The 12,301-nt window shown below is 46.3% G+C and overlaps 1 protein-coding gene across 1 annotated transcript in view; it reads right to left on the reverse strand.

Moving 5' to 3' along the window:
* Nucleotides 1-12,301, reverse strand: part of si:zfos-911d5.4 — a 399,989-nt gene that overhangs the window by 347,704 nt on the left and 39,984 nt on the right. Inside the window, exons 2-3 of the mRNA XM_038773956.1 lie at nucleotides 10,751-10,885; nucleotides 9,505-9,605 (exon numbers count right to left, since the gene is read on the reverse strand). Of these exons, the coding sequence (XP_038629884.1) occupies nucleotides 9,505-9,605; nucleotides 10,751-10,872 (223 nt within the window). The 5' untranslated portion in view covers nucleotides 10,873-10,885. The remainder of the gene's footprint in view (nucleotides 1-9,504; nucleotides 9,606-10,750; nucleotides 10,886-12,301) is intronic.

Consider the following 12,301-nt stretch of genomic DNA (forward strand, 5'->3'; position numbering starts at 1 on the left):
TTATCCTTGGAGACACAGAAAGGACATAATGAGACGCTGGCACGTGGTTTTTTTGGGGGGGGGGGGGTGGTTTGTAGCTGGTGGCAAGTGCGTGCAAGGCTCCTGGTCAAAGAGGGCAATACATGAATACATGTGTTGGGGGTTTGTGGACGGTGGGTTGTAAGGGAAATTTAGGCAGGTGGGGTGGTGTTGGCCAAAAGGGGATTAGGGGCAGATTGAGGATTCGGGATGGGAATGATGCCAGGGGCACAGAGTTGGTTACTCACCCAATCTTCTTTAGGCATTACGTGTCAGTCCTCCTGGTGAGGCTGGCAGCATTGACAGCCTTTGTCACCTCATCCCAGGCCTTGTTCAGAAGGGCGGGCTCAAGTCTCCATCCAATCCTGGAGAAGATGGTGCCCTCCTCTCCTCAATGGCATCCAACATCCTGTTGATCTCCGACTCCAGGAAGCTTGGAGCAGATCTCTTAGCAGCCATCTTCTTAGCTGGAATGATAGTTTGTGGTGAATGGAACGTTTAAAAGCTACTCCAGCTTGCCAAACTGTGAACTAGAATCCTGACCCCAGCGAATCAGACACCAGCTGAGTTAGGAATCGTGTGGGCTTCCCGCTGGCCCACCTGCATGTCCTGAATCTCTCCTGGCCAGAACTCCCGAGTGCAATTCTACTCTGGGGTTGCATTTAGTCTCTAGAATGGAGGGCGCGATTCTCCAAGCTTGCACCGGGTTGGAGAATCAGCGGGGGCATGGGGAATTCCCGCCACGCTGCTCCGACGCCGGGACGCGATTCTCTGGCGACCGGAGAATCGGCGGCAATCGCGCCCGCGCGGTCAAGGGCCGCTGTATTAGGCCCCACGGCAATTCTCCGCGGGTGATGGACCGAACTCCCGCCGAGTCGCGCTGGCGTGGTTCCATCCTGCTACCACCCGTCGGGAGCCTGGACCCGCGGCCGTCATGTACGTCCTGGTTGGGGGGGGGGGGCCTCCACAGGGTCCAGGCGCGCGATCGGGGGCTTCCGTTCGGCGGGCGGTCGTGATCTGCAGGGAGCCTACCTCCTTCCGCGTGGCCCGCTGTAAGGTCGCTGCCATGTTGCTCTGCGCCAGCGCGGAGACGGCAATCACATGCCTGCGCTGGCGCGAAGACGCCAACTACGCACATGCGCCGGCGCGGAGACAGCAACGATGCACATGCGCCGGCCATGCAGCCGCCTTTCGGTGCCGGAGCAGTGTGCAGCACTCCCTCTGAATGTCCCAGCCACACCCTAATGGCTCTGGGATGACCTCTTCCACAGGCTCAGCATCAGGCTGGGACCCAGCTGGTTCCTGGGATGCAGCAGATCTCCGACTGCTGTCTTGCCTGGGGGGGGTTCCTGCCTCCACTTGATGTACATCAGCACCAGTGTGGTGCTCACCAGATTGTGCCCAGAAGCCTGACCACTAATATGTCCCACCGAGGTGTGTGTACCTGTGTTCGTGGAGGACGGGGATGACAACTGTGACACGGCTAGGATAGGGAAATGGACCTGTTGGCCCTGTCCTCAGCCACAGTGGTTACCTCCAGGGCATGCTCCTCGAAGGTGGTGAGGATCTTGATGTCTGGCACACCAATCTGGGCTCTCTCCCAGTGATTGGAGGAGAGCTTTTTCTGAGGCGACAAAGAGGGGGCATTGTTAGCCACATGCCTGATTCACAATAGTTTGGGGGGGGGGGTGTGAAGGAAGCGTTGGGGGGCAGTTGAAGGGGGGGTTGGAGGAAGAGTTGGGGGGTTTGAAGGGGGAGGGGATTGGACACTTAGTGGGGCTGGGGGTGGTATCCACTTACTTGTGCTGCCCGGTGTAGGTCATTGACCTTCTTCCTGCACAGGAGGCTAGTCCACCTGGTCACACTCCCCGAGCTCACTGCCGCCACCACCCCATCCCAGGCGACACTGGCTGTTCCTCCTTGATCCTCGGGGGAACAGGACCCTTAGGGGAACAGGAGATCCCTCCTGGCCTCCACAGCATCTAGCAGCCTCCCCAGGTTAGCGCCCCTAAATCTTGGGGTTGGTCTCCTTGGCATCATTGTTGCGAGCTGGCTGGGATTGGCTGGGCAAGTTCAGCTTAAGTGCTGCTCGACCATGTTTGCAGGGGGCTGGCGAGCGCGATGCTGATGAATCAGCTGGTTAGCATTCATTTGCGGTGAGAAGCCCGTGAGGCCTTTTTAAGTCGTCCAATTAACGTTGAATAGCGTTGTCAGCCTCGCTGGGCTGAGTTCGGGTAGCTCACGGCAATTCACGCCGCTATAACACTTAGAAATGTTTACGGAGAATCGTGCCCATTATGTCTAAATGTGCTTCACATTTTTTCTACTGTGAAACACTTAAAATGCCCTTTGAACAACAATGGCATTGTGCAACTTTGGTGAGATATTTCCTGTGCCTATGTCTTTCTCTGCTGCACCAGCAACAGTTAGTCTGGGCTGCTGCCATTAATTGTTTTTCTCACTGCAATTGTCTCATTTTCTCTATTTTTTCCTTTCTATGTCCAATTAATTTAACTGCATCTGTTACTTTGGGATTCATGCTGCTTCTCTCTCCTCTGACTACTGATCAGTTTTGCCTCCTGATATCAGTTTATCTACTTAATTGAATCACCTTTGTCATTGTTGTCCTGGAACTGCAGATTATTTGATGATGCATCATCCATTACTCAGACAACTATTTTGTCACAAATAGCTCCTCTTTCCGATTACAGTATTCACAGTCTTTTGCTAATTGGTACAAATCATTATTACACACGTCAATGCTTTCCCCGTGTCTCAGGGTACATTTATCAAATTTTGCACTTTCCACAATGATGCTTCTGCAGAGATTGAAATATACTTCCATCACAAAAATAAGTTTGGCATACATGGCTTTACCCTCATTGATCCTCAGGGTAACTAGGATGTCCTCTGCAGAGTTGTCCATTGTGTACAAAATGTACTAACCTGCTCACAGTCTGGGTTCACTGTAAAACCTAGGACACAGAATCCTTACAGTGCAGAGGAGGCCAGTCGGCCATCGCGTCTGCACCAGCTTTCCCCATTGTGTCATTTCTCCTGCTTTCTCCCAGTAACCTTGCAGATTGTTCCTTTTTAAATAATCATCTAATTCCCCTTTGACTGAAACTGCCTTCACCACACTCTCAGGTGCTGCATTCCAGGCCCAAACTTACTATGTGAAAAATATTTTTTTCATGTCGTTTATACTTCTTTTTAAATTATTTTAAATTTGTGACCCCTCGTTCTTGATATTTCACAAGTAAGAACAGTTCACCTCCCCATCTCCTCTGTCCATGACCAAATGATTTTGAATATTTCTGTTAGCTCTCCTCTTTGTCTTCTCTTCTCCATGGAAAAGAGTCCCAACTTCTTCCATCTATCTTAACCCTGCAATCATTCTTGTTAACCTCTTCTGCACACTCCACAATGTCTTCCCATCCTTCCTAAAATGTGGCACTCAGAACTGTACACAATATTTCAGCTCAGGTTCAGCATTGGGGGTGATTTTGAGCCCATGTTCATGGTCCATGAGATCACCAACATGAGAGACTCACATCCAGAGAGACTCATGTTTCCCAATTTTCTATGGACCAGACCGGTGATGTCATGAGGTTCATGCCCATAAAGGGCAATTTCAGACAGATAAGCAGACTTTTTCTCACTCACAGGATCGTGAGTCTTTGGAACCCTCTTCCTCAAAAGGCAGTGGAAGCAGAGTTTTTGAATATTCTTAAGGAAAAGGTAGATAGATTATTGACAAGAAAAGGGATGAAAGGTTATCGGGAATAGGTGAAAATGTGGAGTTGAGCTAAAGTCAAACCCCAACCATGATTGTATGGGGAGGGCAGAGCAGGTTCAAAGGGTCGACTGACCCACTCCTGCTTGTAATTCATATGTTCCCACGTCACTCTGCTCTTGCAAGGCCTTCAGAGCTGTACCCTTTATTTTATGCTGTCTCTCCATGTTTCTCCTCACAAAATGTAACATCTCATATTTCTCCGCATTGAACTTCGTCTGTCATCAGGCCCACATTTTTTTATTTTTTTTACCCAATTCATTTTTTCCAATTAAGGGACAATTTAGCATGGCCAATCCACCTAAGCTGAACATCGTTTTGGGCTCTGGGGGCGAAACCCACCCAAACACGGGGAGAATGTGCAAACTCCACATGGACAGTGACCCAGAGCAGATTCGAACCTGGGACCTCGGCGCCGTGAGACTGCAGTGCTAACACTGCGCCACCGTGCTGCCCTCCCTCGGGCCCACATTTAACCAATTTGTCTCTGTTCTTTTGAAATTCAACACTGTCCTCACAGTTCACAATGTTTTGTATCGCCTGTAAATTGTGAAATTATTCCCTCTATGGCAGGGTATTGACCATTAGTATATCTCAGGAAGAGCACGAGTCCTAAAACCAACCTCTGGGGAACTTCACAACAAACCTTCCTCCATCCTGAGATGCACATCCATTAACCACCACATTCTGTTTCCTGCCACTCAGCCCATTTTTAATCCATGCTATTATTCCTTTTATTTCATGGGCATGGTGACACCATGGTTGCATTGCTGTCTCAGAGCGCCAGGGGCCCAGGTTCAATTCCGATCTTGGGTGACTGTGGAGTTTGCACATTTTCCCTGCATCTGTGTGGGTTTCCTCCCACAGTTCAAAGAAGTGCAGGTTAGCTGGATTGGTCATGCTAAATTGACCCTTAGTGTCCAAAGGTTATCTGGGGTTATGGTGTTACGGGGATAGGGTGGAAGAGTAGGCCGAAGTAGGGCGCTCTTTCAGAGTGTCAGTGAAGATGCAATGGGCCGAATGGCCTCCTTCTGCACTGTAGGGATTCTATTATTCGATGAGTTATATCTTTTCTCACAGTCTGTTTTGTGGCACTGTATTAAATGCCTTTTGGAGCCAACATAGTGCGGAATTGAATGATAAAATTTCCTGCACCATTTAGGCTGTACTTTAGCCTGATTGAGGCCTGCAACTATTTCGAGGCACTCTGGTGGAGGTAGAGACTTTTCTAGTGCTATCTTTTACCGCAGTCACCATACACTGTCACAAATCCCCTTAATGGGACTTAGTCTAACATACATTATACTGTAGTTTACAAAAGGAATACACCAAGGCTAAGAGCGCAACCTTGGTCAAATGTGGGGATAGGAGGTGTTTGTTTTCCTTTGCTTTTTTAAAATCTTTCTCACCCTTCAACAAAACAGAAAAGATCAGCTGTTTGGTGATAATCCGTTAAATGGGTAAATTCTATTCTTTCCCTAGGGATTAAAACAGTGAAAAACTTAGTGGTTATTTAATAAAATATATAAAAGCATCATATATAAGTAAATAATTTAATCAAGTAATTATTTAAAATACATTAAAAGTAGTAGGAAAGGTGATGGGTCACAACTGCAGCATATGGAAATACCTGGATAACGTTGTGATCGAGGGCGAATACGTCTGAAATAAGTCGGGTTTGAGAAACTTCAGCTCAGAGTCGTTGAGCTGGAGGTTGAGCTGCGGCATATCAGGGATGGAGGGAGTTATCTGGATGCTTTGTTTCATGAGGTGGTCACACCCCCTAGTATAAAAACTCCGACCTGGGTGCAGGTTGTGGAGGGTGGCCTTTTGGGGAGAGGAGTTATTTGCTTAGTAATTATTGTGTATACCTAAATAAACCTAAGTTTATTCCTATCTTACCATGTGTTCCTGCATCTATTCCGTTGAATTCTACAGAATCCATATGAGTGAAGGAAATAAATCACAAGGGGAAGAAAACACAGGTGGGAGTAGTCCATAGGCCCCCTAACGATAGCTATACCGTTGGACGGAGAATAAACCATAAGATAATGAGGACCTGTAACACTAGTCATGGGTGGCATTAATCTTTCTGTGGATTGAGAAAATCCAACTGGCAGAGGGAGCCATGGGGAAGAATTCATACAGTATATTCGAGGCAATTTCCTGGATCCAGGAATAAGGATTTTTGATCTGGTTATGGGTAATGAGACAGGTTTAATAAACAATGTCAGAGTAAAAGATCCCCGAGGAAACAGGGACCATAAGATGGTAGAATTTAGCATTCACTTAGAGAGTGAGAAACTTGAGTCAGATACAACTATACCAAAGTGAAATAAAGGTAATTACAAAGGAATAAGGGCAGTGTTGGCTGGAATATACTGGGAAAGGGGTTTAGCAGAAAAGACGGTTGATCAGCATTATCAAACGTTTATGAAAATAGTTCAAGAATTGCACTAAATACATATCCCAATAAGGAAGAATGCTTCTATGAAAGGGATAAATCAACCATAGTTAGCCAAGGAAGTTAAGGATAGTATGAAAGTGAAAACAAAAACAGACAGGGCGGTATTCTCCAACCCCCTGCCGGGTCGGAGAATCGCCGGGGGGCGGTGTGAATCCCGCCCCCGCTGGCCGCCGAATTCTCCGGCACCGGAATTGGGCCGCGCCGATCGGCGGTTGCTAGCAGTGGCCCCGCACCCCGGCGATTCTCTGGCCTGCGATGGGCCGAAGCCCCGCTGGTTCTTTGCCAGTCCCGCTGGCGTAAATTAGACTAGGTCCCTTACCGGCAGCACCTGGCGGCGCGGGCGGGCTCCGGGGTCCTGGGTGGGGTGTGGGGGGGGGGAGGGTTCTGGTCCCGGGGGGTGCCCCCACGGTGGCCTGGCCCACCGATCCGCGGGCGGGCCTATGCAGTGGGGGCATTCTTTTCCTATGCGTCAGCCGTGTCAGCGTCTGTGATGGCCAACGCGTAGGTGAACCCCCCCACCCTACGCAGGGGTGACGTCAGTAACCGCTGACGTTCCCGCCCATGCGCGGTCCCACGCCGCCGGCAGAGTCCCTTCAGCCCCGGCTGGCGTGGCGCGAAAGGCCATCCACGCCGGCCGGCGAGGTGCAAACCACTCCGGCACTTGCCTAGCCCCTGAAGGTGCAGAGGATTCCACACCTTTGGGGCGGGCCGACGCCGGAGTGGTTCATGCCACTCCGTCCTGCCGGGACCCCCGCCCTGCTGGGTACGGGAGAATCCTGCCCACACAATGTGGCAAAGATTAGGAGTAAAGCAGAGGATTGGTAAAGTTTTAAAAACCAACAAAAGATGACCGAAAAAGAGGGAGAATGTTATATTCCCAATATGCCACAAAGACAAAAGGTATGGAGGTACCACACACTTGGATTTCTTACAAACACAATGCAAGGTTTATTCAGGAGATCATGCTCATACAATACTAAGGTAGAGAACTAAAGCCCAGGCAAACACTCTATTGACGTCACTACAGATCACATGATGTTTCATCAGCACGGTAGCATAGTGGTTAGCAGTCTGGCTTCACAGCACCAAGATCCCAGGTTCGCTTCCCGGCTTGGGTCACCGTCTGTGCACCAGGCACTGATTAGAACACACCTGAAATACTGTGAACAGTTTTGGTCCCCTTATTCGAAGAAAGATATACTGGCATTAGAGGAGAGTCCAGAGAATATTCATCAGATTGATCCCAGGTATGGAGGCATTCCCTGATGAGGAGAGGTTGAGTAAGTTGGGCCTGTACTCATTGGAATTTAGAAGAATGAGAGGTGACATTATGGAGACAGATAGGATTCTCTGGGGGCATGACAGGGCAGATGCTGAGAAGTTACGTCCCATTGTGGGAGGGTCTAGGCCCAGAAGGCAAAAAGCCAGAGTATGGGATCACCCATTTAAGACAGAGATGAGGAGGAATGTCCTCTCTCAGGGGGTAGCGAATCTGTTGAACTCTTTATTGCAGAGAGTGAGGCTGGGTTGTTAAGTGTGTTCAAGACTGAGATAGACAGATTTTCAATCAGGAAGGGAATCAAGGGTTATGGGGATAAAGTGGAGTTGAGGATTATCATATCAGGTTAGTTATGATCTCATTGAATGGTGGAGCAGACTTGATGGGTCAAATAGCCTACTTCTGCTCCTGCATCTTATGATCTTACATCATTTGCTAATACTTTGAGCACATTTGTTATAATGCACCAGGACCACATGATTGGAAGTCATCCAAGAGTAAAGAATTACTAGCTACTTGTAGGTTTTGTTCATGGGTTACAGAGAGGCATTGACCACAGGTAGAGGCATAGGAATTACTGGGTATTGGGCAGTTCGGCACCATCGTTTCAGCACCCATTCCCATCTTAAATTAAAGTTGAGTCTCGCATACATGTATGCATTTGGGAAAAGGTGAATGTCTGGGCTATCCTGTAGATCAGAAATACATTGGGCAACTGGCATTTTATTATCTGATTATTACATCTGCTTCTTTATTCATTTCAATTACATTATGATACCTTGCAGTCTTCCAAAAAGGCAATATAGTGGATGCGATTCAGCAGGCTTAAGTTCAAGTCTGCTGAATGGTGCATTTAGCGGGTGTTTTCAGCACTATTCAAGGGAACTCTGCCGTTATTTTTGGCTTCTGAGGAGATTCTCTCTGCCATGGCTACATTTAGAGGGATTTCCTGCTGGCAAGTTTAAAGACTCATAGCAGGTTGGGGTGCCATTTTGTTCAGCAACCTCAATCTTGTCCCTCGCCCTCCCACCACATATCCCCAACCTTGGGGAGGCAGCAGAGAATCCGCAATCATCTTCCTTTACCTGGCTCGGCTCCCCTGGGCCTGATCCCTGGAAATGCCACCTGTGCACCCTGGCTAGGGTGCCTAGGGGCATTGCCAGAGTGCCTGGCTGGCAGTGCCAGGGTTCCCGGGGAGAGCCAAGGTACCACTATGTCCTAATCTCGACCATTCGGAAGTCTCCAATGGTCTGGGAGACTCCCCCAGCTACCAATACAACTCTGTGTGGAACAGAACTAAACGCGCCCTGGCAAGGTCTCCCAGGCATGGCCGGTGAGTCACGGGCAAGGGTGAACACGGCTTTGGGGTATTTAAATGATTAACTACGCTTATTTAAATATGCTGATCTGGATTACAACCAGTGAGGGGAGATCCAGATCGTGATGTCTCTCGAAAGATTCAATGGCCTCGTCCCGGTGTCAAGTCGGGCACGACGAGGCCGCTCAATCGCGTCCTGGATTGAAGAATTAAGCATTTGAGATTGGAGGAAGGTAAGATTATAGGTGACGACTGACAGGTTGGGGACCTCGAAACCAGAATAATGAGCAATAAGCATGCCTGAGGTCCTTCTATACTTCTGTAACCATATTAACTGTAAATGGAGCCTTTATCAACAAATTCTTGGACTGTCCTGAAGTACTCTATGTTTGCTTAAACTTCACCCACAGCATGAGATCTGTCAATTTCAATAATAAGTGATTTTCCTGATGTTACTATGACTGACATTTGTTATTTTTCCAGTAGTCATACAAGTTAAATTCAGTTTATATTAGTAACTAGTCACAACAGCATTGTTAATTGCTAATATAGCCAGATATTGTAGGAATGAGTGCTTTCGAGGAACAGTGAAAAAATGTTTCTTAGTTTGAAAATAAAAAACGTACCTGTGAGAACAACAACACTGATTTCCTCTTTTGATTTCTGAAACTCGTCTGGGACGCGTAGATTACAAAAAATTGCTTCTTTTGCCAATCCACCCAGCAATCTTAAAAAATATGTAGAAAATATTAGGTTTGCGAAAACGTATTCCCATTCATTTCTATAATCTTAATTTATGGAATTATATCTTCATTGCTGGAATTATTGACTTGTAGAAGAGAATGAAGTGGATGCTGGCTCAGTTTAAATAGTCTGAATGGTCCTGATCAATTCCTGATTCAACATATGTACCAGGGTTACAATAGTTAGTTGGATTGAGTCATGACACAGGTCCTAGGTGGCAGAACAAACTAATTGGGGTGTTTTCTATTAATTCTTCTTAAATATTATTCATAATCACAATACAGACAGTATGATATACATCACATCTAACTTTAAGTGCATGGAGCAGTGGGACACACCTGGGTTAGGTGACCCCACAGAATACATTTTCAATCCTGGACATGCCTTATGGGAAGCCCTGAATAGACTCCACACATTTCTTCATAGCAAAATGATTATTTCACATACGCCTTGGAGACCCAGGAGAGGACACTGCATCTGCTCAATTGACAATGGTAACTGTGCATAACATGACGAGATCCAAAGAAAGAAAACAGGCAGAGGAAATTACCAGTGAACATTATTCAATGCTAGAGATAGTACTGATTTTGGAAGTTGGAATATTTCTTTTGTTCATGTGCTAAAATAGCACGTAAAAATCTAAAATGGATATTCATTTTGATCCTTCCCAGTTTGCAATTGGAATAAATGGATGCAGTAATTGAATAATACTGGAAGTTATTCAGTCAATTGTCTAAGCAGCACTGAGCATTTGTATAGAGCTTGTACTATTTCTACAGTATGTGCTTTACATCTTAAGCATGGACAGTATAAAAACAAAATAGATTAAATTTAATTTAGAGGAGTGTAAATTCTAATGTTTTGGACTATGTAGTTCATTGTTCCAATTGTATCACTCTACTGTAATTGGGTATGTTAAGTCCACTAAATCTCCTAGGTATTCTTTTCTATTTTGACATGATTCATGAAGTACTTATATTGTGCAATTTTTCCTATATGCACTATTGGCAGAAGACCTGCTTTAAACCTATTCACAAAGTAATCAGGCTTAATTATTTTGGGCCAATATTGAGCCTAGATTAACAATTTGAGAATAATGTAAATAATTATACAAACAATGAACCTCACCTTAGCTTTAAAACAAATTTTTGAAAAGCTTGCAGTTCAAAAAGTTTTTCTTCATTTTCAGGAAATTCAGTAGGGCCACATGCTTGTTGAACCTGGAACAATCGACTTTCAAACTTCAACATCTTTACATGTGAACTGGTAACAAAAGAAATTATAAATAATTCCGTTGAATTTATCCTTTTTACGGTTTGTTGATAGCAAGACGTTAGTGCAATATATCTTCATATTCTCCCAGCAACATGACATATTTAACATCAGAAAAGGTACTGCAGCATTTCACAGTTGTGGAACAAAATTCTATTTGTGGAGGAGCAGGAGGGAGACTTGGGTTGGTGGCTGTGGGCACCCTTGGAAAGGTCGGTTTTTCGGAGATTTTTAAAGTTGGCAAGGGACGGGAAAGTCATATGAATTTAAAAAGCAGAGTTTCCTCGATGTCCTGAGATGAAACCTGAACTGATTTTCTCTAGTTCAGAGGTTGGGAACTCCAATTCCCGATGATCCCAGGAATTGGTCGCACATGCATCGTATTACCCTTTTACGTTTGTCTGGCCAAGGACCAGCGCTGCGCGCCTGTACAGAAGAAAAGGTAAAGAACCATGTGAAAATTCAGGTCAGATGACCGAAGACCAAGTGTATGATGAAATAGGTGTCCCAGGAAGTGAGACAAGTGAGGGGAGCAGGGAGAGTACCAAAATCAGGGAGGCGAGCATGGAGAGGTCGCTGTTATAACCTGCATGGATCTTATGGGGTAGGGATGATTAACTACCTTGTGGATCTTACAGAATACGAGCTCCCCTGATAAGGAGCGGGGGATCTTCAATAATGTCTGGCTATATATAAATAGAGTCAGCCAGTAAGGCATCAATTAGAGAACACCCAGTCGGGAACTACTAATTGTAATTGTAAGATAAGCTAAGTCTTTGATTCAACAATATCGTATGGATTCTTGGACTTTGGAGCAGTGGTGTGTTCTGTTTGTCACAGCTGAAGATCTGAAACCGTGCTTGGAAGGTGAAGCTTCATTGTACTCGGAGATACATGGGAAAGGGATCTCTGAAGGCAAGATTGAAACCCAGTGAGGTAGGTCATTGTTGAAACTGTCCAAGTGGGAGTGGCTTTTGGAGAGGACTTCAAGATGAAATCTTCAAATCTGCAGATGGAAACCATTGCGAGAAAGGCAAAATTTCAGTGAGATTGGTTGGCTCACAAAATCTGGGTGGATTGTTGAGAAATCATGGAATCTGTTTTGTGTAGTGTGGTGTGTCCGACCACAGTTGGCCTATTAATCCACAATTACCTCATGCTAACACTGAATGTTCGAGTATTATAAATTGTTTTACCTTTGTGTTGATATGCGTGGGAGCACTGCCATTGGTGCAGAGCATTGGTTTCCCATTGGCTCTGGCTAGTCATGTGCCTCTCGTTTGATTGGCTGGGACTAGTCATGTAACTGCTCACCAATTGGTCTAGAGGCAAGTAGACCCCGCCTCCGAGTCGGGGTATAAGTACCCAGGTTTTCCGGCGGTCGGCCTTTCTCTGTAGTCGACCACC

Source organism: Scyliorhinus canicula, chromosome 16, assembly GCF_902713615.1.
Source record: "Scyliorhinus canicula chromosome 16, sScyCan1.1, whole genome shotgun sequence".
In the NCBI taxonomy this organism is placed as follows: domain Eukaryota; kingdom Metazoa; phylum Chordata; class Chondrichthyes; order Carcharhiniformes; family Scyliorhinidae; genus Scyliorhinus; species Scyliorhinus canicula.